General features: G+C 35.4%; 1 protein-coding gene across 5 annotated transcripts in view; it reads left to right on the forward strand.

Annotated features, from left to right (window-relative positions):
• PALS1 (protein associated with LIN7 1, MAGUK p55 family member) overlaps positions 1–27,010 on the forward strand; it is a 93,662-nt gene that overhangs the window by 27,062 nt on the left and 39,590 nt on the right. For 3 of the 5 annotated variants that reach the window (XM_060620093.3, XM_060620094.3, XM_060620096.3), the window contains exons 2-3: positions 10,338–10,866; positions 24,023–24,231. In XM_060620093.3, coding sequence (XP_060476076.1) covers positions 10,500–10,866; positions 24,023–24,231 — 576 coding nt within the window. In that variant the 5' untranslated portion in view covers positions 10,338–10,499. The remainder of the gene's footprint in view (positions 1–10,337; positions 10,867–24,022; positions 24,232–27,010) is intronic. The other 2 variants (XM_060620097.3, XM_060620098.3) reach the window with 1 other exon arrangement.

Genomic DNA, 27,010 nt, shown 5'->3' on the forward strand with positions numbered 1-27,010 from the left:
CTTACCTTTCAGGCAAACTGGAGCTCAAATGAGATAATGTACTTGAATTTATTATGGAAATTGAAAAGCTTTACAAACGTAAGGTATGAATATGTAAATTACTTATAAATTTTCATCTCTAGCTTGTCCTCTTTGGTTTCCCTGTCTAGCATTGACAACCAGCCAAAAATGCCCTTTTAAAATGGAATTTATCTGGTGCCTGGGTGACTCGGTTAAACGTCTGACTCTTGGTTTCATCTCAGGTCATGATCTCAGTTTGTGAGATCGAGCCCCACATCAGGCTCTGTGCTGACAGTGTGGAGCCTGCTTGGGATTCTCTCTCTGCCCCTCCTCCCCTCCTCTCATAAATAAATAAACTTTTAAAAAAAGTAAAATGGAATTTATCATCTTTCCAGTTCTCCCTATCTTCCTCCTCTCCCTCTCAAGGAGAAAAACCTTATTCTCTGAGTTCTTCTATTTTAAGGTCCCATAATTTTTCCCGGGTTCAATTGTCATGCTCAGTATTTTAGAATTATATCTGGCTCCTGGTCTCCGAATCCTACCAGATCGTCCTTTGTAATAACTGTTGTTTGAAGTTATCCCTTTTTCATTCCTTCTGCTACTTCCTTTATCCTCCCATGCATCAAGTATTAAAACATTATCTCTGTTGGCTCTTCTACTTACATCTCCCCTGGTCAACTCTGGTTGTTACAGTGTAGATGTAACTTTCTAAAGAGCCCATTTTTGCTTTTTTTTTTTTTTTTTTTTTTTAACTCAGAAACCCATAGTTTCCCATTGCTTACAGGAGAAAATGCAAACAGTTTAGCTTAGCATTGAGAGTCAACTCTGGCTTTATCTTCTATCTCTTACACTGGCTCTGTTCCTTATCAAGACTGGTCTTGTTCTCCAACTAGGCCATATATATTCTTGATTGGTAGCAATATGCTGAAAAGCCATAATGTTGCAAGTAATTTTATCCCACATGTTTAAAAATCCATTTCTGGTCATTTTAGAAATGTTATAAATTACCTTTTGTCCTAATAATTTTTTTAGAAACTTTCCTAACCTTTTGGACTCATTTAATCTTTTATTACCAAGTTGTTGAAGGTGATAATGGGGAGTTCAAGTAACCAACCATTTGATATCTTTGATACTGTTTGGCTTTTAACCAATTCCTGCTTTGAATTCGCCATCTTAAATGTCTCCAAAGACCTTCAACTTTGTGTTTGATGTAAGCAAATGGAGAATTTTCTCACTGGATTAAAAAAGAAAGTTGTCAGTAATAATTTCTGAGTTAATACTTTGCATGAATAGCCCAAATATATTTGAATTTTAACTTGTATTTACTTAGTGTTACATATAGCTAAAACTCCTCTGTGAAGACAGTGTATGGACCATTAATTCATTCTGCAGGATTTTTTATATAATGTCAGTTTGTGAATCGTTTTGAATACACAATGTATATGAATATACATTGGTCTTTAATTATTTTGAGTTTCTTTCCAAATGTTCTTTTTTCTAAAAAAAGTTGTTTGTATTTTTTTTTTTTTTTGAGAGAGCATGCACAAACAGGGAAGAGGTAGAGAGAGAGGGAGAGACAGAATGTCAAGCAGGCTCCATGCTGTCAGCACAGAGCCCGACGTGAGGCCCAAACCCACAAACTGCGAGATCATGACCTGAACTGAAATCCAGAGTCAGACACTTAACTGAGCCACCCAGGCGCCCCTCCAAATGTTCATTTTTGCCACTTGTATATCTTCTTTGGTGAAGTGGTCAAGTCTCTTGCACTATTTTTAAAATTTGGATTATTTGATATGAGGGGTTATAAGTATTTATAGTGGATGTAAATAATTTGCAAATATTTCTTCCTCTTTCTAGGATACCTTTTCATTTTCTGAACAGTATCTTCTAGTGGGATATTTTGGGGTGGCACATTTTCCACCCTTCAGTGGATTCTAAAAACCATGTAGAATCCACTGATCTTGGCAACTGACTAGATAATAGGGCTTGAAAAAGATAAAAATCTTGGAGATAGTGGTATAACTAACAGCAGTAGGGAAGAAGTTGAAGTCATTTAGGATATATTGAAATTGAGATTCCTGGTGATATTCGTGTACAAATGTACTTTCTGTTTCCTCAACTTAGAACCCTTTATTTCTGGATCTTCCCACAGCTGACTCATTTTTTTGTCATTCAGGTCTCAGTGCAAATATCACCTCCTAAAATAGGCCTTCCCTGGCCATCTTATCTAATGTTGCAACCCCTTCTAAACATCACACTGTTTATTATATTACTGTTTCACTTTCTTTTTAGCTCTTTACCTGGAGTCATCTTACCATATATTTGCTCCTTATTACCTATCACTCTGCCAGAAAGAAAGCTCCATTAGGACAGGATCCTCTCCTGTCTTGGTCCAGTGTAGCATAAAAGTTTCCCTCTCTGAATTAACTGTGGTTCCTGACTTGTCATATTCCTTTGGATCTTTTTGGATCCTTCACTTCCCATTCTTTCAGAGTCATAAGCTATTCTTAATATTTAAAGTTGATTCAGGGGTGCCTGGGTGGCTCAGTCGATTAAGTGTCCGACTTCAGCTCAGGTCATGATCTTATGGTTCTTGAGTTCAAGCCTTGCATCAGGAGTGGAACCTGCTTGGAATTCTCTCTCTCCCTCTCTCTGCCCCTTTCCCACTTGCACACTCTCTCTTGCTCTCTCAAAATAAATAAGTAGGGGCGCCTGGGTGGCTCAGTTAAGCGTCTGACTTCAGCTCAGGTCACGATCTCGCGGTCCGCGAGTTCGAGCCCCACGTCAGGCTCTGGGCTGATGGCTCAGAGCCTGGATCCTGCTTCCGATTCTGTGTTTCCCTCTCTCTCTGCCCCTCCCCCGTTCATGCTGCGTCTCTGTTTCAAAAATAAATAAACGTTAAGAAAAAAAATTAAAAAAAAAAATAAATAAATAAGTAAACTAAAAAAGAAGTAAAAATTAAGAAAGTAAAAATAAAATTGATCCAGAAGTTATAGTTAAAAATATAAATTGCATTTTTGTTTGAGCCTTAACCTAGAGGTCAGAAGGTTATCATTAATAATCTGTAAAGGGTCTTATCAGTTATGTTTACCTCTTTCTTCTCACTGATTTCAGGTAATTTGTATTGACTTTAATTGATGACCAGTAAATATAGGAGGATTTACATTTTTACTACTTCATACCAAGAAATCCTAGCCATCTGCAAACAGAATTAGGTATCTTAATGAGTTAACATTTCTCAGTCTCTCCCTCTAAAAAACACTGCAGACCTTTACACTTCATTGTCCTCTGTTGTACAGAGTAAGAAAGTTAGCTTGAGTTCTGTGAAAAAACAGAGAAGAAAAGCTAAGAGGATAGTAGACTAGTGCTTTCCAATTTGCATAACGTAAGTTCTTTTCACTATTCTTGGCTTGAATCTTCTGTTAGCTGACAAAGCTGTTTCTATGGAAACAAATAGTCCAACTTCTTAGAATGTTAGAGGAATGCTGATCACTTAAAATGAGACTTCCCAGCTGCTAGTCAAAGGGCATTACTTGTGGGAGTAGGGGAGGAAGGATGAATTGAGGAAAAAAAAAATTTTTTTTTTTGTTTTGAGTTCTGGACACTAGTGTAGACAACCATCTTCATATTCCCCAGCTGTCACACAAATGTTTCTCTTAGTGTGGAGTTTTCAGTGGGCCTCCATCCCTGAGGCTATTTCAGGCCTCCCAATCTTAATGATTTGTAATTATTTGAAGCTTATTTAGCTTCCTTTTACTCCCTTCTCCTGTAGCCAACTCGCATAAGCAAAGCTCTTTTTCCCCTGCTGGTTTGAAGTTAGCATTGAAACAGCTTTGGCCTGCCAACCTGAAAGTTCATTTTCTTGTTTTTTGGACTATGTAAAGATTTTTAACTTTTTCTTTTCTTTCTTTTTTCTTTTTTCTTTCATGAGCAGGGGTGTGAGCTGGGAGTCTGATGAGGATTTGAAATGTGGGCTTTTGAGGCATTTTAAAAACAATTTATGGGGCACCTGGGTGGTTCAGTCAGTTAAGCGTCTGACTTTGGCTCAGGTCATGATCTCACCTTTCATGAGTTTGAGTCCAGCATCAGGCTCACTGTTGTTGGCACAGAGCCCGCTTCATATCCTCTGTCCCCCTCGCTTCCATTCCTTCCCTCTCTCTCAAAAATAAAATAAAATGTTAAAAAAGTAAATAAAAATAAAAATAATTTACAACTAGAAGATTGAGAAGAGAGGAATACTCTAAGGGCCAGGAATTTGTAACTACATTATCTGCATAAGGTGGTCTTTTATTTACATATAAGGAGGTAATTCTTTAGTTCAGTTATTTACCAGCTTCTCAATTGTCAAAGGACTTTCTCTTTTTCTTTCTCGTGTGTGTGTGTGTGTGTGTGTGTGTGTGTGTGTGTGTGTGTGTGTGTTTTGGAGAGGGAGAGTATTAATTCCTTTGGACTGCCACATTTTATTTTGTGTGTATGTGTATTTTGGAGGGGGAGAATATAATTCCTTTGGGTTGTCACATTTTATTGATGTGTATTGACTACATATATGAGTTGGAGTATTCACAGTTTGTTTGAGAATTATGATCTTGATGCTAGAACCGTAGGATGTAGCATAATGTTTCTTTGATTCTGGAATAACTTTTGAAACATTCATGGCCCTCATGAATTAACTTGTGAGCATTACAAAGTCTTTTGGAGTGTTGTTTGATGAGATCATTATTTAATTGAGGTGGTCTAGAAAGGTTTCTTAAAGGAAATGGGGGTTGAGGTAGATCATGAAGGCAGGAGATGAAAGGAGAAGCATATCCTATTTCTTATTTCATAAGGCACTTGGGCAGGAAGAAAAAAGATAAGGGATAGGCATAAAAAGGAAGCTAACTTAGAAGGTTTATGCAGGAAAAGTAGTGAAAGATAGTTAGAAAGTTTGGATTTACCTTGTGAGTTGGGACTCTGTTCTGTAGGCAATATGAAAGCCATCAGAGGTATTGAACAGAGGAGTGATTTGTTCAAATACTGAAATAAGCATTTATTCCTTATTAGATATCCCTTACTAGGTGAATAAGACAGTGCAATCACCTTGAAATTAATGTGTCCAAAACTAAACCCATATTACTCTTCAATTTCTGTCCTCTTCTATCTAATTCTTCTCCTGTATTCTCCATCTTAATGATATTTGCCACCTACTAACTCAAAGATAGTTGTCCTGGAGTCAACACTGCTTGGGTTCCTATTCTGAAGCCTTCCTGTTTGCTTGGCCCCTATGCTGGGCAATATCATGGATCTAGAGATGAGTCAGTGTGGTACCTGACCTTGAAATGCTTCTAGTCTGATGGGGCAGACAGAGATACAAATAGCTGTAGTCTAGTTTGATCAGAGATGTGATAGGAATTGTGGGATTCCAGAGCAGGCATATAACCAGTTTGGGGAGGCCTAGAAATTTGGACAAGGATGTATTTGAGACTTTTGAAAGGAGACTAGGCAGGGCACCTGGGTGGCTCAGTTTGTTAAACATCTGACTTAGGCTCAGGTCATGATCTCACAGTTCCTGGGTTCAAGCTCTGCATCAGACTCTGTGCTGACAGCTCAGAGCCTGGATCCTGCTTCAGGCTCTGTGCCCCTCCCCTGCTCGCACCCTGTCTCTCTCTCTCTCTCTCAAAAATAAATTTAAAGGGGCGCCTGGGTGGCGCAGTCGGTTAAGCGTCCGACTTCAGCCAGGTCACGATCTCGCGGTCCGTGAGTTCGAGCCCCGCATCAGGCTCTGGGCTGATGGCTCGGAGCCTGGAGCCTGTTTCCGATTCTGTGTCTCCCTCTCTCTCTGCCCCTCCCCAGTTCATGCTCTGTCTCTCTCTGTCCCAAAAATAAAATAAAAAACGTTGAAAAAAAAAAATTAAAAAAAAAAAAATAAATTTAAAAAAATTAAAAAATATTAAAAGGAGAGTAGGAAAGGATTAGATCCTAAGTAGTCTGATTCTGGAGCGTGTTTTCCTAACCATTATGTTGTCTTGGGTAACTGGGTAGGTATAATGGCATTAATTAAAATTGAGAGTAGAAGAGGAGGATTAAAGAGAATATGAGGGGATTAAAGGGAAAGAATGAGTATAACTCTGGACGCATTAATTTCTAGATCCCTGAGGACCTTTTGGTAGATAGGCTAATGGTCAGGAATCCTATCTGTATAACTGTATGTAGTACCTAGCCAAGAATAAATGCTTATTTATATTTATGTATGAATCACTCTTTTCTAAATCTTTGATGGCTTTCTTACTGTCTTGAGAATTAAGGACTTTATTTAAGACCTTCCTTAAGTTGGACCCAAGCAAACTTTCTAGCCACTATTCTCTTGTACAAGCTGACTGCTTTAGTTCAACTAGCCTTATTTGTACTTTTCCCACACCTTTTATCTTCCAGTCTTTTTGTTCATATGGCCTCTTTTTTATTTCTCCATTTTATCTTCAAGACCTACTTCCTCATCTACAAAATAGGCATATTTGGAACTGTATTTAGAGTAGTAATGAGGATTACTAAATGAATGAATACTGGGTAAAGTGTTTGCAATATTCTCCAGCATGTAAGTGCTCAGTAAATGTTAAAGTTGTAATTGTTACTACTACTACTGCTACTGCTATTGCTACTGTTGCTATTACTACTTCTTTCTTCTCCTCTTCTCTTTCTTGACTCTTTTGGCTATATGAGATAAAGACGCCAATTTTTAGCAATTCTATAACCTATATATTTTTTTTAATATAACTTTTCTTCATCACTTTCTTAATTCAGTACCCCATTTCTCACAGTTGCCTTCAAACTGGTCTCATTACCACCCTTCAGTCTTGCACACTTCTACCAGAGTGATATTTCTGAAAAAGCGAATGTGATCATTTCAGCTCTGCTTTAAATCCTATAATAGTTCTTACTACTTTAAGGATAAAGATCAAAGTCTTTAGCTCTTAAATTCTCTGTCTGGCCCCCTGCTTGCCTTTGCAGTTTTATCATTACTCATGTATGATATGCTCTCATTGTCACATCCAGACTATTGCATTCTGTTTTCTGCAAGTGCCATATTTTCATACTCTTCATTCTTATTGGTCATGTGATTCCCTCTGCTTGGAACAGACTCTTCTTTTAAAGATTTTTTTTTTATGTTTATTTTTGAGAGAGAGCACGTGAGTAGAGGAGGGGCAGAGAGAGAGGGAGACAAAGAATTCAAAGCAGGCTCCAGACTCTGAGCACAGAGCTTGTGGGGCTTGAACCCACAAACTGCAAGATCATGACCTGAACCGAAGTTGGACGCTCCACCAACTGAGCCACACAGGCACCCCTGGAACAGACTCTTCTATCTGGCCAGTTTTTTGTTGCTCTTTGAAATGTTGCTCAAAGAAATGTATCCTTATGTTTTGCGTATTGGCTGTGACTCCTTACCATATACTAAGTTTTAGAGTCTGTGGTCTGTGCGGTCCTCTGAATTTCTGACATTGTTACTTGAACAGCTATTTACTGGGCATTCTCTTTATGATATGCGTTGTGGTAAGCACTAGGGAGTATAAAAATAAGACCAGACTCCTGTCTTTAATGAATTTAGAATCTAATGAGGAGAAACAAACTGGGGAAGAATAATCATTCATTTTCTTTGCTCTCTCTCCCAGTAGAATGAACACTCCAAGGGAAATGACCAAAATGGAATTTTAAATGGATTAATATCAGGTTGCAGAAATTTTTCTAAGAGTAAAAGATTAGATTGAGAAAGACAAGTACGCTAATAGTCCAAGCATGAAAACCCTGACCCAGATCACCTGGCCCAGTCTCTCTTGCATGAGCTATAATCACCCCCTCCCTGATGATCTGTTATGGTGAATATGGACACAGCCTTACAATTTTTATGCTGAGAGTTGTAATTTCAGATCATAATTTTGTAGAATACCATTAAGGCAAAAATTACATTATTCATTATTAAATTTGATTTTTAATATCCAGTAAATATTATAATTAGAGGACGAGTTCAGACTTTTATTTTTCTGGAAATATGCGTACTCCTAGATTTTTAAAATCAAAATTAAGTATAGCACTACAGTAACTCCCACATAAATTTCTGCTTAGGTGTAATGAGAACTTAAATAAGCTGAATTTGCATTACATATAGTCAATATATAAAACTTAAGAATAGCCTAATGTGGGGTGCCTGGGTGGCTCAGTTGGTTAGGCATCTGATTTTTGATTTTGGCTCCTGTCATGATCTCATGATTCATGGGTTTGAGCCCTACATTGGGCTCTGTGCTGAGAGCACGGAGCCTGCTCGGGATTCTTTCTCTTCCTTTCTCTCTGTCTGTGCCCTGGTCATGCTTTCTCTGTCTCAAAATAAATAAATACATAAGGAAATAAAATAGCCTAACGTAATTCTGATAGTTCTCATTTTAATGAAAAAGAAGGCAATCTAATTATAAGATGTTTATATGTAAGTCACATAATTATAAAGAGAGAAGTTAAAATTTGGATATAAGACAGAAAAGTCTACCAAAATTCTTGTGAAAATGTAATTCTGGTGACTTATGTAGCTTGCATCTGTTCTCCTGCTTGTTGGTCTAGTGGTTTACCTCATAGTCTAGGTAGGTTTAAGAAGTCTGTGACAAGGTGTTTGTTGGACAGAAGAAGATTGGCTGGCATTTAGGAATATTATCTGAAAACTCTGCTTTTGCTGAGTCGGCATGTCCTCTAACCAGTCTATTTACTGAAGTGATGTTCAACTCAAGGAGGAAGCAGATTTATTATTGTAAATATTTTTAAAATCTTGAGCAGAGAAGACTAATTAGATTTAATGTGTGGGTTTACACATATATAAACCGTCTGCCTATTTATGCCTAAGAAATAGCTTGATGAAAAGCCAGTGTCATCCATGAAATATTTTTCTTGTCTAAAGTATGTTGAAGGAGGGGCACCTGGGTGACTCAGTTGGTTGAGTGTCCGACTCTTGATTGCAGCCCAGGTAATGATTCCAGGGTCATGCGATCAAATCACCCTGTGTCAGTCTCTGCACTGAGCGTGGAGCCTGCTTAAGATTCTCTTTCTCCCTTTGCCTCTCTCCCCAGCTCCAGCTATCTCTCTCTCTCTAAAAATAAAAAATAAAAATAAAAAATATGTTGAAGGATTTTTAAAATAAGAGAATCAAATTAATACTAAGAATTAGTATACATATATATATCCTTTAGTTTTAAAACTTACATACACTATCTCATTTAAAACTCAGAATAATCCTATGAATAAATTTTCCAAAGGAATCTAAGGTTCAGAGAGAGAAACTGACTAGTCTTAAGTCTTAAAGTTAGAGGAAGTGGCAGAGTCAATTAAAATTCAGTTTTCTGGTCTATAAGTCCTATATCTTCTTCTTTTTTTTTTAATCTTTATTTATTTTTGAGAGAGAGTGCGAGTGAGAGGAACAGAGAGAGACAGAGACACAGAATCTGAAGCAGGCTCCCGGCTCTGAGCTGTCAGCAAAGAGCCTGACGTGGGGCTTGAACCCATGAACTATGAGATCATGATCTGAGCCAAAGTCAGACGCTCAACTGACTGAGCCACCCAGGTGCCCCAAAGTCCTATATATTCTTATTTGCTGTACAGTGTGACTTTAAAGTTTTTTTGAGCAGTGACAGATACTACCATTTTCTCTGAATGAATCTTTGTAAAAAATTAACTTTTAATTCTTTTTTTAATGTTGACTGGTTGTGACTACTGATAACCCACATATATTTTTTCACTTAGTGTGGTTTTATCCTATAGATGCCTTAGCTGCTAATTAAAAGTTTCTTTTTCATTAGGTATCTCCTGCATCTCATGAACTCCTAAAAGTTAATTGTCCTCCATAATACTGCCTTAATCTCAAGTGAGCCACTAATATCGTTTGCTATATGCCAGTTTCTTTAGCAGTTAACTAGGAAGTTATTTCAATCTTGTGTATTAATTGAGTATAAAGTACTGTACAAAGATGTACAGTATAGTATATAGTATAGTACAACTATACAGAGATGACTAAAACATCTTTATACCTTAAGCAACCTATTCTCTACTACACTAGTACCTAAAACTTTCTTACTTTCCCGCTTTGCTAAATTTTGCAATACATGATTTTCCTCAGCTATAAAAAATGGTATGCTTCAAATTCCTGGGAGAGGATTTTTTTAAATATTTGATTTCCTCAGCATTATCTGTAAAATGAAAAGAAAGTATTTAATATGTATAGCCAAATGTACACTTATGAGCTACTGTATTGTGCATAGATTGGAAGTGTGCTGTGTAAAATCTGTTTTTATATTGTAACTCTTACACTTTTTTCCCCCCATTTTTCCCCTTAGATTTCCTTCATGGATACATTTCATAGCATTATTATGTGATGTGAGAAGTTTTTTGTTTTTTGTTTTTTTGAAGTAACATGGATTTTATACTACAGAATCAAGAGATTGGCTTTATAGGAGAAATTGATTTATAAAAAGTGGTACAGGTTTTTATAGATAACCATGACAACATCCCATATGAATGGGCATGTTACTGAGGAATCAGACAGCGAAGTAAAAAATGTTGATCTTGCATCACCAGAGGAACATCAGAAGCATCGAGAGATGGCTGTTGACTGCCCCGGAGATTTGGGCACCAGGATGATGCCAGTACGTCGAAGTGCACAATTGGAACGTATTCGGCAACAACAGGAAGACATGAGGCGTAGGCGAGAGGAAGAAGGGAAAAAACAAGAACTTGACCTTAATTCTTCCATGAGACTTAAGAAACTAGCCCAAATTCCTCCAAAGACTGGAATAGATAACCCTATATTTGATACAGAGGAAGGAATTGTCTTAGAAAGTCCTCATTATGCTGTGAAAATATTAGGTAAGTAAATACAGCAGAATTATGGAAAATGTTTTACTTTGTTTCTCTTGCCTTAACATAAATGTGTACAGGAAGAAAGAGGGATTGTTTACTTTTAGTTACATAGAGCTAAAGCACATGGCTTAAACATTCAGTCACTGCAACATGGTTTTTAGATACAATCTTCGAATTAAAAATTTCTACATGTAGCCTAACATAGCCTTGAAACTCCTTTTATTTCAAACTTTTATGTCAAAATTACTGAAAAGCAGTTTTCAGATTTTGAATTTCTGATTTCCTTATAGTTTGTAAAATAGTAATAAAATTAACATCTGTAGCTTATAATCTATTTGATTTTCTTTAATGACTGCCAGTAAGAAGAACTGGAGCTGTTCAGATGGCATCATACACATAAAACATGGTCAGAATTTCCAAATTCCATTCTGTGAAAAAACCAAAAAACTAATGGTATGAGATATTAATAGAGGTAAACAAAACAGAATTCTGTGACCAAATAAATTTTGACAACAGTGGGTTAAATAAATTAAACCTCTTATTATAGGACTTTCTTTAGATCCTTTAGAGTACTAATAGGCATTCTGAATCTACAAGAGAGATTGACATCAGATGTATGTTTCCAAACTTAGAATATGTGATCATTGAACTTACTGCCCTCCCTTCCTGCACACCAATCCCATTATTTTTTATTAAAATATTCTGGTATGTATTCTCTATGATTCGGAGAATATTTACATTGAGAATATATTGGGAATATACATTTACATTGTATTACATTGTAATATATCCAGCCTAAGCCTGGATTGGTTTTTCCTTTTTTTGTTTAAATTTCTTTAAGATTAAAGTATTTGTCCATTTGCTTTAGGTAGATCAGGCATAATTGTCCATCTAATAGGTAATATTCATGTAATCTCAGTAAAGAAACAAATACATGTGGGGCACCCGGGTGTCTCAGTCGGTTGAGCGTCCGACTTCGGCTCAGGTCATGATCTCACGGTTCTTGGGTTCAAGCCCCGCGTTGGGCTCTGTGCTGATAGCTCGGAGCCTGGAGCCTGCTTCAGATTCTGTGTCTCCCTCTCTCTCTGACCCTCCCCTGCTTGCACTCTGTCTCTCTCAAAAATAGATAGATATTTAAAAAAATTTACAAAAAAAAAAAATAAACCCACTGTTTCACATATTTTAAAGTAGTTCAAAATGTAGTACCAGGTATCTGTAATTCAGTTCTTGACTAGGAGAAAATATTTAACATTTTGAGAAATAAGTAGTAAATTTAATGTTAATAGACTGAACACAAATGTGTTAATTCTAGGAAACATGAAAAGTTAGTGTAAGTTATAGAGTTATTGCTATTTAGTTAAAGTTTCAGTTTTTGAATATATTAAATTTTAATTTTTCATTTTAAAATGAAGTGTAATAGCTTTGTACCAAACATTTTTTCCTGTGCATAATTTGCTAACTCATCAAACTACAACAGAAGTACTCCCTTAAAGTTTTATGTGTCTCCCTGCCAATATTTTGATTAATAAACACATGCCAGGAGGCACCTTCTCAGCCTTTTTCAGCCAGAAACAACCACCTTGTTTTAAATGAGGGAAGGATGGGACAACCAGTTTATTTCTTTGAGAGGGAACCCTCAGTTTCCAGTGATACATCATCATTTATCTGTGAGTAGAGAAAATACTATTTTCAGAATTGAACAACTAATTTATATCTTTGAGAGGGAGCCCTCAGTTTCCAGTGACACATCATCATTTATCTGTGAGTAGAGAAAATACTATTTTAAGAATTGAAAACATGATTGGAAAAGTTGATAACTTAGTTATCTGATAGTGGTTTTTAATGAAAGGATTTATAAATTAGACACTGTGTAATAATAAAAGTGCAGGGATGGAATTAATAGAAAATATTCCAAAAGGATGAACTGAATTTTCTTGTTTAGAAGCAGTCAGAATCTTACTGAAAATTAGAAAATAGTGCTGTGGGAATTTAATTTCAAATAAATGATCAATATTAATATTATAAATTATAAGAATTTTGATATATTAGGGAAGATTTCCTTAAGATTGAGATGAGCTATTAAAACTTGCTTTGCTACAAATAAAATCTGATTGTTCTCTTCATAAGCAAAACAAACTACTTTGTGAGAGAAATCCTGAGAAAATAACAGAAAGCAGGTTAGAGTAGAATGAAGTACAGTAGAATCATTTTCAGATACCTGTAATTTACAGGTGCCACTAGTTTTTTTTTTGTTTTTGTATTCACATAGAAGTAATTTTTGGCCAAGGTTGTAGACAAGTAAATACAGTAGAATATTTAGAGGGAATAAAGTCATCTATCACATATGAAGAGACCTTAGGAAAGGCACACCCACACACCCAAACACACCCATGGTGAGCTGTTTTGTGGTTAATAAGGAGACCCTTGAGATTTGTGAAGAGGGGCTAATTCACACCAAATGTTGTTAGTATGAAGATAAAAGATACGCCAAGGGGCAGAAAACTAAGGATGAGTAAAATATTTCATTATATTAATAATAGCATGTTTCAGTTTTGATTAGTATCTGCATATTTTTGCCACATGTCTGAATATTCAGCTATGAAGCCAATAGTATTCCTGTATTTGTTGTTACAAAGTAAAATATCTCTTCTACATTTCTTTCTGATGTTATTTGGCTTCTGACTGACCATGGGATATACTAGAACTTTGTTAGATTGTGATAAGCTTTTTTAAAGATTAGCTTTTAGCAACATTTACTTAAAGCCAACAAACAAACTTCCAGTGCCAATAAACCTTGAGTTCAGCCTACTTCTGAGAAGCTAATTATTATTAAATTTTTGCTCAGCTGCGGTAGATATTACCAAGCTCTTTTAGCCATTCTTTGAGGAACTTTTTCTTTCTTTGAGTGACATGATTAGACTTATTGGTACTAGATTTAATGTTTAACATGTTGGGTCTATTTGAACCCAACACATTCTCATGTGTTCAGATTGCTAAAATTAGAGCTAATCTAACCATATAGAATAGAAAATTCATTAGGATATGTGGATAGACATGTAATGTTTGGTGGTTAAATAAGCATCATTCTACTGAAAAATAATTAACTGTTACCAGTCTTTGATACAATGCATCAAAAACTTCATTTTACCTATTAAGTGGCACCTGGGTGGCTCAGTTGGTTAAGTGTCCGACTCTTGATTTCAGCTCAGGTCATGATCTCACAGTTTGTGGGATTGAGCCCTGTATCAGGCTCCACATTGACAGTGTGGAGCCTGCTTGGGATTCTCTACCTCTCTGCCCCTTTCCTGCCTCTATGTGCACACTCGTGCTCTCTCTCTCCCAAATAAATAAAACTTTTAAAAAATTAGTAGATTTTAGCTTTTTCTCCTCTTACAAAGACTTGTATCATTATGTCATGATATGTTCACATCACTGAGTATTGGAAAGGGGTGTCTGGAGTAAGATGTAGAGTTTAATACTTATCTTCATTTAATTGCTGTTGACACTAGACAGGTTACTTTTCTGAGCCTCCACTACAGTTTCTGGATTTTCTTGAGGACCAAGTGAAAAAATGTAAATACATATGTGGCACACTGAAGGTTTGACTGAAATTTAACTTTGTCTTTTTAATTCAAGTTAGTTAGCATACAGTGTAGCATTGGTTTCAGGAGTAGAACCCAGTGATTCATCTCAACAAGTACCCTCCATAATGCCCATCACCCATTTAGCCCATCTCCCCATCCACCTCCCCTCCAGCAACCCTCAGTTTGTTCTCTGTATTTAAGAGTCTCTTTTGATTTGCCTCCCTAAAACTTAACTTGTGTAAGAATTAGAAGCCACCAGAGATCCTTTAACTTTCTAGTCTGTGAAATTAATTTGTTGATCTTAACTGGTAAATTTTCATTTTATTTTTTAAAATAACAAATTTATTAAGATACTCATATACCATAAAGTTCACTCTTTTAAACTGTGTAATTCCTGAGTTTTTAGTATATTCACAAAATTGTGCAACCATCACCACTGTATAATTTCAGAGTGTTTCCATAATCGCCAAAAAGAAACTGTACCCATTAGCGGTCACTCCCTAGTCTTCTCCCAACAGCCCTGATCTACTTTCTGTCTGTAGATTTGTTTATTCTGGAAATTTCCTATAACTCAGTCATATAATATGTCGCCTTTTGTGACTAGCTTATTTTTACATAGCATAATATTTTCAGGATTCATCATGTTATAACACAAACTAGTACTTCATTCCTTTTTAATGGCTGGATAATAGTCCATTGTATGGATATATGCCACATTTTGTTTATCCATTCATCTGATGATGGAACGGGTTGTTTCCACCTTTTGGCTGTTGTGAATAGTGTTATGAATATTCCTGTACAAGTTTCTGTTTGAACACCTGTTTTTAATTCTTGGTATACACCTAGGAGTGGAATTGCTGGGTTATATGGTAATTCTGTGTTCAAGTTATTGAGGAACTGCCTTACCTTCCACAGTATCTGCACTGTTTTACATTCTCACCAGCAGTGTATTGAGGGTTCCAGTTTAAGCTACATCATTGCTTCTGTTTGTATTATGTGTCTTTTAATTCTAGCCATCCTATCAATCAGTAATTTTTAAAGAACTAGAATAAAATAGAAAATATTAAAGTATATTTCACATGAGTATTTATAAATCTTATATTTCAAATAGGTATGAATATGCTGGGTTGAAATCAAATATGTACACTTTTTAATGGATTGGCAGCAAAGTTTGAGAAACACTATCCTAGTCAAACCCACCCATTTTATAGAAAGGCCCATAGACTTGAGATGGGTTGTCCAGTGACATATAATGCAGCTAATAAGTGATCTAGCAGTAACTAGGACCCACGTATTCTCATCCCACATCTGGGGCTTCAGTAACAGTTTTTCATTGTCTTACCGTATTTAGGGGTAAAATTTTTGCTGTGCTCTCTTAACTATTTTTGGCCTATATACTTAACTGGTATTTGTTTTTAATTTGTAACCCAATTTGTTAATGAATATTGTTCAGGATCTTTCATGAGCTTCTGATTATTTTTTAATTTTTTTTAATGTTTACTTATTTTTGAGAGAGAGCAAGCGAGCAGGAGTCAGGGAGGGGCAGAGAGAGAGAGAGGGAGACACAGAATCTGAAGCAGGCTCCAGGCTCTGAGCTGTCTGCACAGAGCCCGATGCACATCTCAAACTCACGCGCTGCGAGATAAGACCTGAGCCAAAGTCAGACGCTTAACCTACTGAGCCACCCAGGCGCCCCTGATTATTTTTTAAAAAGTTAATTTTGACTGGGGCGCCTGGGTGTCTTAGTTGGTTAAGTGTCAGACTTTGGCTCAGATCATGAACTTGCTGCTCGTGCGTTCGAGCCCTGTGTTGTCAGGCTCTGTGCTGACAGCTCAGAGCCTGGAGCCTGCTTCAGATTCTGTCTTCCTCTCTCTCTGCCCCTTCCCTGCTCGCGTGTGCTCTCTCTGTTTCTCTCTCTCAATAAATAAACATTTAAAAAAATTATTTTGACTTAGTCCACTGACAACCAGAATTCAAAGATCTGAACTTTGTATTCTTAAATTTGGAAAGAAAAAAGAAGTCTACCTCTATTTAAGCAAAGATTTCCTGAATGAATGTTCTAATTTTGATTCAGCGATAGATATACTGCAGCTGATACAGTTTCCTCCTACTCAGAAATATTAAGGTCTTCATCTGAATATTCAGTTTGTACAGTTTAGGAGAAAAGAAATCTTAAAAAGTTTCAGAAAAAAGTCAAAAAGTTGGTTGAAATCTAGAAATTTCTGAGGATAGGTTAAAAGAATCTGTATTATTTAAGCAATGACATGTAAGAATCTTAATGCTAGAATAGATCTCTAGAAACTGTTTTTATGTGGGGTAAATGATAGCATAAGTAAAAATAAGCAGAGCTAATCCAGGGTTATCACCATTACTTCAAAACTTCTCCAGAGATGGAGATTCCTTAGCTTCTTTGGGTAATTTTATTGTTTACCCTTAAAGCCAAAAAGTTCTCCCATATGGCTGCCTAGAGTCTTGGTGTTCAAAGATAGAATTTCAGTTAGAGCAACTCTGGGTGATTGCTTTCTGTTGCCTATTTAAAATCTTCACTCTTTCACATTTTAGGCTACTAGCAGAGGACTGAGGGGAAAGGAGAGGGTTCAGGGGGTGAATTTGTGGATTTATGTGTATGTTTGTATTTATCTGATTAATTTTATTCCAATGGCAAATGTAAGTAATTTTTCTTTTAGATAAATTAACATAAATTTTTGATTTATGTTAATCTTAACATAAATAATTGATTTAAGTGTTACAAGAAACATTAGAGAACATGATGGAAACTTAAAACAATTTCTACTAAACATCAAGTGAGAAGAAATAGATCTAACTGTGGGACAAAGAATTTAAGTTAAAGAACTTTCTTGTAGGGAAGCTGTAGCAGACTAGAATTTATCATCAAACCCAGATTTCCTATACCTGCCTTTGCCTTCTCCTCTGCAGTATCCCCTTTTCTGTCCTCCCTCTATCCTGCCTTATTGTGGTTATCTCTCTGCTACAGTATTCTCTTCTTTGTCCACTCCCCACTCTGCACCGATGTCATTCTTTCTCACTAACCCTGTGATTCTCCATTTATCTATTTTTCTGTCCATGCGGCTTCTCCTTGTGTTTCCCCTTTGTCTGTCTCGCTGTTTATGGGAGTGGGGGAGGGAGTCTCTGTTCTCTGGATTCTGTCCTCTCTTTATTGTTTATCTTCATTGATAATTACAGAAGAGGGTACATATTTGACAAATGATTTAGTTGCATCCAATTGGATTTTTAAAATTCCTTCTGGTATTGTACAGAATGTTGAAGAACTTAGGTGGCTTTTTATTTGCTTTAAGTAAACATACAGCTTCCACCAGACAATGGAACATTTCTTTAACTGTATAGAAAATTAACTGTTCTTGAATGATATGTATTTGTAAAGTGCTTTTAAAGATGTACAATAGAGGAACAAAGGGTTTTTTTTAACCTACAATTAACTACTGTGACCTTTGAAATTAAGAATTTTTATATGAAGACTTAAAATGTGAATATGTGTCAAAGTGAGAATCCCTGAGTTGATGTTACCCACAATAATTTTTCATTAGACGTAATCTTTAATATCAAAGACCCTTTGTCAAAATTGCATTGAGAATTTTCTAGTAAAGAACTGAGTAAAGACCGTGAACCCATTTCATTTATCATGATCCATATTTTAAGACTAAAGCTGTAGGTATTTGTTGCTTCCTATGTGATTTTAAAACTTACTGGACAGAGGCAGCATCATTTTTAATGTCTTTTAAATTGATAAACTTTAAAAAAAAACCGACTGATTTCATCATTGGGTTCTATTACTTATTATTTTCTCTTAAATATTCATTTGTTTCAACTGTGTGTAGTTTTAGTCCATATCTTCTTGTCAATCTACATATATTTAATGAAGTTTAAAAACTCCCTGAGTGCTAATTTAAGCTGTTCTACTTGTTCACTAAACATTTTTAATGGAAACTTGGATTGGAAGGATAAGAGTACTTTGAGCAGCTTTCCTGCATAATATTATAAAAGTAGCATTTGTAGGGCAAGTAAAACACATGCATTATATGCATTATATGTATGAACATTCACAAAGAGTTAACTAGAGGAAATTCCTTCTAAAGATACATGGTAAGATAGCTAAAATGTATGAGCTCCTCTGATTACTGACCTATGTGCATTACATGCTGCTGTATTGGGCAAAAAGACATTTCAGGACAGTTGTTCCAAAACAGATAACATAATCAAGCCCTAGAATCTAGGGAAAAAATTATCTTTTTTTATTTCTTTGGTGTGGCAGAAAAAGTACTGCCTTAGAAATTGAAGAAATGGGGGCTCCTGGTTTGGCTCAGGTCATGATCTCGCAGTCTGTGAGTTCAAGCCCCGTGTTGGGCTCTGTGCTTGACAGCTCAGAGCCTGAAGCCTACTTTGGTTTCTGTGTCTCTGTCTCTTTCTGCCCCTTGCGCTCTCTCTCCCTCTCTCTCTCTCCAAAATAAACATTAAAAAAAATTTTTTTTTAAGTTGAAGAAATGGATTCTTTATCTGGGTGCCATTTTTTACTGTATGGCTTTATATCCTCCAGAGATTTGATCTGAATTATATATGTCTCTAGTTGGGGGTTTGGGGGTTGTTTTTTTAAATTGGGAAATATTTCTGAGGGTTTTTATGAGAATTAAATCAAATAATGTATATGTACATAATTTGATATTCTGTATTTTACTATTCACTAATGGCAATGACTAATATGGGCCGAATACATATTTGTAGGTTTTCAAAAAATGGTTGACGATGTTTAATTTTAAAAGCTGAGGTTAAGTGCAGGTGATCTCAATTCAGTCTGGCAACATTCATAATGTAATAAGTCTAGAGATAGTTCCTAAGAAAAGATAATTTCAATGAAGACAGTTTTTACTAAACAAAAATGTGACTAGGACTTCAAAGAGGTGAGTGAAGTTGTAAAGAATGAAAAATAACAAGTTTAAATTGGTCTTGATGTTAGCCTAATAATCTTGAACCTTAGGCCTAGTTAAGTTTTTTAATATTTCTAGCATTGATAAGATCCTTAGGTTCTCCCACAACATATTACTTAATGTAGGTAGCTACTAGGTCTTTTAGCCTGTTTGGGACTCTGTTGTATTATGCTTTATAGCTTTCTTCTTCCTATAGACCTTACCTTGGTCCCTGACCTTCTGAGTGAAAGACATTTCCAGTTTGACTGAGAAGTGTTATTTTTCTCTTGGATTTTAAACTCTCCTAGGTGGTCTTTGTGGCTTTAGAACTCAATATGCACAAATTGGCCAGATTTCATCTTTCTCTGAACCTGCATTCCTTACGCTATCCATTTTGGACTAACCACAAAATTTCCTATTTCCACAAAATTTCCTATCTGAGCAGTGTCTCAACTGTTAACTTCTCTCCTGAAATAAGGTCATTGATTTTAAGTTGCATCTCTCATTAAGCCATTCCTAGTTTGAGGTACTCTACCTTACTTCCTCTATTTTTTCTTTATGGCATATGACTACAGTATCTTATTTTATACTTACAGTATTCTAAATAAGAATTATATGCTGTGTTTACAGTAGAAGCAAGAAGAGGGCAACAAAAGAAACCAGTTCCCAATGAAGCAATAGAATAACTATAAAAAACAGACACAAAACTCAATATAGCAATCAAGGTCATTTAGTATAGAAGAAAATAGGTTTGACTACCTTAGTACCAAGTATATCATGTCTTAAAATATTATAGTAACTGAGGTTAATAAAGCCTTTAAATCTGTGGTTCTTAACCAGAAGGGTACATTATAATAAACTTAATACATATGTATTTATATTTATACTTCGTATATCATTAAAAAAGACACAGATTCTGATTGTGTTTGAGGTAGAACTCAGGACAAAAATTTATACATTCTTTTAGTAATTCTCATAAATATCCTCAATTAAAATTATTGTTTTGTTAAAGCAAGAAAAGATAGTTACATTCAGTAAGTTCTGCATAAGACTTAAGATACTTATATAATCAGTGTCATTCCAGTCATTAAGGAAAAAAACCTCTAATAGAAAAATAGGCAAAAGAGAAGCAGAAAAAAGATGAAAGAAGAAATACAAATGGCTGTTAACCTTGTGAAAATATATTCAATCTCACTACTAGGCTAAGAAATATATTTTTTCCTAACCAGGTCATCAACAATGAAAAAATTAATCCTTATAATTTGGTCTTTTGTAGGAATGAGCACACAAGTTAATTGCTGGTAGGAGTACTAGTAACAGTCTGGAGGGCAATTTGTCAATATGTATCAAAGTTTTAAATGTTTTCTGATCAGTAATTTTATTTTACGAATTCTAAAGAAATTGGAAAATATCAGATTGCAAAACATTTACTCTGTGACCTATACAGTTAGATCAGGATTTTTTTGGTAATTTTTATTTATTTTTGAGAGACAGTGTGTGAGTGGGAGAGGGGCAGAGAGAAAGGAAGACACAGAATCTGAAGCAGGCTCCAGGCTCGGAGCTGTCAGCACACAGTTCTGAGCCATGAGATCATGAGCCGTGAGATCATGATGCTTAACCAACTGAGCCACCCAGGTGCCCCAGATTTAAAAGAAAAAAAAAAAAGAAAAAAAAAAAGTCTGAAAGGCAGTATAACAAATTAACACCAGTAATTCTAGCTGGAAGATACAACAATAGAGTTTTGTTTGTTTGTTTGTTTTTTACAATGTCAGTATTATTTATGGGTGACTTTGGTACACAAAAGAGATTAATGCAAAAGCTCCTTTGCCTTTAAAAGTTTAAATATCTTGGGGTTGAAAAGACAATAGATGGTTATCTTTTGGGCTGAATAAAGTTGCGTATTGATTTCAGGGAGCAGTGAGATCTGAAGCCCTTGATTTTTCTCATTGCCCCAACAGCCAGTCGGAGCTCTTAATTACTAAAATTTTAAAACAGGAATTTCATTATCCACCCAGTGAAATCTAAGATAGTCTCCCAAGTATCTTAACTACTTTGTTGGTTTTGTAATTCTTTTTCCTTTTTAATTAAATGTTTTCCTGTTTTGCTCTAAAGATAGTTTAAGCCTATTGAATTCTTTATGCTCTTAGAAATTCTTTATTCTCTTAGTAATTCCATGGTGACCTCTTTGAATTTGGTCGAATCTGACAGTCCATAACCTTTTTCTGCACCCCCCAGCTTTATTGAAGTATATTTGATGAGTAAAATTGTATTTATCCAAAGTGTACAATGTGATAATTTGATGTATACATGGTTAATTAACACATCCATCACCTCAGTTACTGTGTGTAGTATGAGAATGCTTAAGATCTACTCAGCAAATTTCAAGTACACAATACAGTATTATTGACATAGTCATCATATAGATCCTCAGAACTTATTCACCTTAAAACCAAGTTTGTGCTCTGACCAACATCTCCCAGTTCCCTTTACCTGTATTCTTTCTGTCTACTGTCTACCATCTTAAAGGGGCACATGAATAGCTCATTTGGTTAAGTGTCCAACTTCAGCTCAGGTCATGATCTCACAACTCATGGTTTCGAGCCCCACATTGGGCTCTGTGTGGACAGCTCAAAGCCTAGAGCCTGCTTCAGATTCTAGGTCTCCTTCTCTCTCTGCCCTTCCCCTTCTCGAGCTCTGTCCCTCTCTCAAAAATAAATGCACATGAAAAAAAAAAAAGATGCCATCTTAGCTATGGTTAAATTCTAGCTGTTTATTAAGTTTTATTTAGCTCTGGGTCACAGCTTCTTAGCCTATCTGATTGACAGTTTTGAGTCTCCAGTTTTATCCCCCCATTATTTGCTGCTTTAGATTATTTGCTATTTTAGATTACTAAAGAGCATATCTGTTTATTTTATAAGGACTAAACCTGTTTTGATTGGGGGGAAAAGATAAGGAGCCTCAGGAATCAGCTGAAGAACTATTTGAATCTATGAAAAAACTTAACTGTTAAGTAGTAGGTTATAAGATACATGTATAAGAAGTAGTAGCTTTACTGCAAACCTTACATGAAGAAAACTAACAAAAAAGACTTAAGCTGAGAGGGTTTTTCCCATGTGACTGAGTATGAGACAGGTAGTATCCACTGTAAGTTTTTCCCAGACTTGTATACAGGTTTAGTTTCAGTCGGAATCTCAATAGGACTTTTCTTTTTTGCAGAAATGGGAGACACTGGGAAGTACCTTGAAAAATGATTCTGTAACTCATTTTGAATGGTTAAAAGACATTTTTGAAAAAGTAACGAGCAAGTACTTGTATTATCAATATGAGGAAAGACTGTAATGCTACTATAATAAGATATTGTGGTTCTGATTAGACCAGTGGACTAGACACAGATCATTATATGTAAGAATTTGGTGGTGTCATACATCAGTGGAACAGGAAGGATTATTCAGTAGATGGTATTACAATAATTGTTAACCACTTGGAAGAAAAAAATTGAAGTTAAAGTTTCCCCTCAAATTTCTACCAAGTAAATTTCAGATAGGTCAAAGTTCATTATGAAGTAGAAACCAAAAGAAATACAGGCAGATATTTAATGACCTGGGAGAAGGAGTTTGTAAGTATAGAAACAGTGAAATAATTTTTCTGTAGTAAAGGCTACCATACATACAGCTAACAAATGAAAAAATTAAACTGTTGCCAACAAATGTGACAAAGTGTATACAAACACATGCATACATCTACCTTATTGGGGGGCAGGGAAAAGACAACTTGTGGTTCTTAACCATTTTGGGATAACTCCCTCCCAGAAAAATACATGTGCTGTATATGCACACTAACAGGCATGCACACACATAATATGTGCCCACAGCTTTCAATATAATTTTAGGAGACTCATGTTCACAAAAGTTTTATGAATCACAAAGAAGTGCCTGGTAAATGTTACTAAATCTCACCCTCTCCATTAAATAAATTGATTTTATAGAACTGTAATGTTGAATATTGGGCAAAATATTGCTAATGGGATGTAAATTAAATTAGTAAAACTTCCCTGGAAAGCTGTTTGGTCTTTAAAAGGTCAGAATCTCACTTAAAAATTCTATTTCTAGGAGTTATTTTAGGAAAACATCAGAATTTCAGGCAAATTTGGATTCAGCAATCGTTATGTACTGAAATGCTTATTACGTATAGTAGCAAAAAATTGGAGGGAAGCAACCTGAATGCTTAACTTTAGTGTAATGGAGCAATTATATATAATGTTTTTAAAAGACTGGTGATGTAGGAAAATAATTAAAAAGTGCTGTTTAAAAAGGAAATGATTTAAGATGTTAAAAAAAGTTTCTAGATGATGGGACTATTGGTTTTAGATTTATTTATTCATGTCTGTATTCCTACTCATTTATTTTTGTCATATGTATTAGTTTTATACTTAAAACACTTTTGAAAAAATGTTATTCTATTTTGTATAATTTGTAGAGTTCTGCTTAAAAATGACAGTGAATTAACTCAAAAATATATGCAAGGAAATTTGAGAACTTTTTTTGAGAAATTGTTATTGGTTCAAGAAAGTTTATCTTAAAATATGTTGAATTAAAACAGAAACAATTAATTTTTGGATACTTTTCCTTCTCCTACTAGAAGTGGAAGACTTGTTTTCTTCACTTAAACATATCCAACATACTTTGGTAGATTCTCAGAGCCAGGAGGATATCTCACTGCTTTTACAACTCGTACAAAATAAAGATTTCCAGAATGCATTTAAGATACACAACGCTGTCACAGTACACATGAACAAGGCCAGTCCTCCTTTTCCTCTTATCTCCAATGCACAAGATCTTGCACAAGAGGTATGTATTCTGAACATCTGCTTGACATATACAAGCTAATTGTTAGCGATAGTAAGGCAGTATTATTGGAAAATACTGATGTGAATATAAGGCTTGTTTGAATTAATTACTACTGATCACATGTTACTAATTTATTGTGTTAGGAAAAATTTGCCAAATGCATTTTATCCTGAAAAAATACATACTTAGTTCAGAGTCAGAGCTCTGTTTCATGAAAAGAAGTTCTAGTTTTATATATAAAATTATATTTACATAGTGAGAGAAGTATTTGTCTAAATTACTAAAGGGAAGTGTTTTAGTACTTTTATAAATGTATAGTTTTAAGCATTATACATTATAAACTGAGATGAGTACTAATGAGATAAAATTCTGTCTGATAATCAGGTGTCATAAATATATAACTTCTGAAATTTGTTGCTTGTAGATACTTTGAAGTTTTTCCTCTTTAAAAACTATAGAAGCTCCAAAATGATTGAATTTTGATGTACAGTGAGACATTCTCTGTTAACATGCTGACTTTGAAGTTCTAGTTTCTACTGTTTGTTGGTGTTGATGTTCAGTGTTAATGTATTCTGCAAACATCTTTTGAACTGAAGGTTTTAGGGGCACCTGGGTGGCTCAGTCAGTTAAGTGTCTGACTTGATTTCAGCTCAGGTCATGATACCATGGTTGTGTGATCTAGCCCCATGTCAGACTCCACACTTGAGCGTGGAGCCTGCTTAAGATTTTCTCTCTGTCTAGAAATAAAATAATAAATTGAAGGTTTTAAAAAGATATAAATAAGTCATTTCCTGTTTTGGGGGTAGAATTCTGTCATTATAGGATTTTAGGTTATTTTGATATTATGAAAACTAATAATTCTGGAAGCCCATCAAGTAAATCTATTTGATTAAACCCAGACACTAGACAGAAAATGGGCTCTGGGGAAGAGTAGTACTTTCAGAACTACAGACCTATAAAATACTTAGGAGGCATTTTTTTCAGATGAGCACAGAATGTATTTTATTTATTTAGGTGCATACAGTGGACAAGAGTAACTGAGAGAAGTCTATTATTACCCAGGGCAGGAGAGTATGACCTAAGGTCCTGTTCCTAGAGAGGAAGTTTTCTTTTTTTTTCTTTTTTTTTTTTTTCTTCTTTTTTTTTTTTTTTTTTATTTTTTAATATATGAAATTTACTGTCAAATTGGTTTCCATACAACACCCAGTGCTCATCCCAAAAGGTTCCCTCCTCAATACCCATCACCCACCCTGCCCTCCCTCCCACCCCCCATCAACCCTCAGTTTGTTCTCAGTTTTTAACAGTCTCCTATGCTTTGGCTCTCTCCCACTCTAACCTCCCTTTTTTTTTTTTTTTTTTTTTTCCCCTTCCCCTCCCCCATGGGTTTCCGTTATGTTTCTCAGGATCCACATAAGAGTGAAACCATATGGTATCTGTCTTTCTCTGTATGGCTTATTTCACTTAGCATCACACTCTCCAGTTCCATCCATGTTGCTACAAAAGGCCATATTTCATTTTTTCTCATTGCCACGTAGTATTCCATTGTGTATATAAACCACAATTTCTTTATCCATTCATCAGTTGATGGACATTTAGGCTCTTTCCATAATTTGGCTATTGTTGAGAGTGCCGCTATAAACATTGGGGTACAGGTGCCCCTATGCATCAGTACTCCTGTATCCCTTGGATAAATTCCTAGCAGTGCTATTGCTGGGTCATAGGGTAGGTCTATTTTTAATTTTCTGAGGAACCTCCACACTGCTTTCCAGAGCGGCTGCACCAATTTGCATTCCCACCAACAGTGCAAGAGGGTTCCTGTTTCTCCACATCCTAGAGAGGAAGTTTTCTGTCCATTCGAATTTAAAAGAGCTAGTTGAAACTCATTCTTTGTGCTCATCTTTCATTATTGAAATTAAATATGAAATTAAAATTTAAAATTTTTAATTAAAAAATTATCTCTGCGGTTTTACTTATTATAGTTTAAATGGTTTTTCTGAAAATTACTTTCCTTGCAGAGATCAAAATAACCGACATTACTTTGATTTTATTTACTCACAAATACAGCATAACTTTCATTGTATAGGTTTGGGAGGAATGCATGATAAATAATTATAATCATTCTTTTCTCTGTCTTATTGGGCCTTTGTTTGTTGAATGGAACAATGGGTGGGAAAGAGAATGAAATAAGCAGGAGAGATCAGAATTGTTCCAATTAAAGAAAGTGACACAGACAACAGAAAGGGTGAAAAGAAATAGGAATAAAAGAGGCATACATAGCTTAAAAAGTTTTAGGAGTTGAGTGAGACAAAGAACTAGAAGTGGCTTAAAGAGTAAATGCTTTGGGAGAGAAAGTGTTGAAAGGACTTTAAAAAATTAATCTGAAAATTAGTTTTAAGATAGCTAACGTATTTACATGATTCATAGTTCTAAAAGTGCCATAGCAAGGAGACTTTCTGAACGTTTACTTTCACATCCTTACAGTATCTTCAGTAACACTTGAGATTGTGTTGCTTTGGTGGTGGTAAGATATGTGGGTGATAGTTATCTTGGACTGAGACTGTTCTTAAAATGAGTACAAACTGATGAATCTAGTCAGTGTGTCACAATGTGTGTGGTTGTACTGCAGTGTAAATAACTTTCCTGTAGCTGTGCGTGCACAACCCTGTGACAGCCCTGGCTTAGAGTGCATAACATTTAAAAAAAGTATATACTCAGAGCTCATCAAAGAAAAGTCTTAAATCTGAAAACAAAATTCTAAAAGTTAAATGGACTCATTCAT

The sequence above is a fragment of the Panthera onca genome, chromosome B3, assembly GCF_046562875.1.
Source record: "Panthera onca isolate mPanOnc1 chromosome B3, mPanOnc1 haplotype 2, whole genome shotgun sequence".
Classification (NCBI taxonomy): domain Eukaryota; kingdom Metazoa; phylum Chordata; class Mammalia; order Carnivora; family Felidae; genus Panthera; species Panthera onca.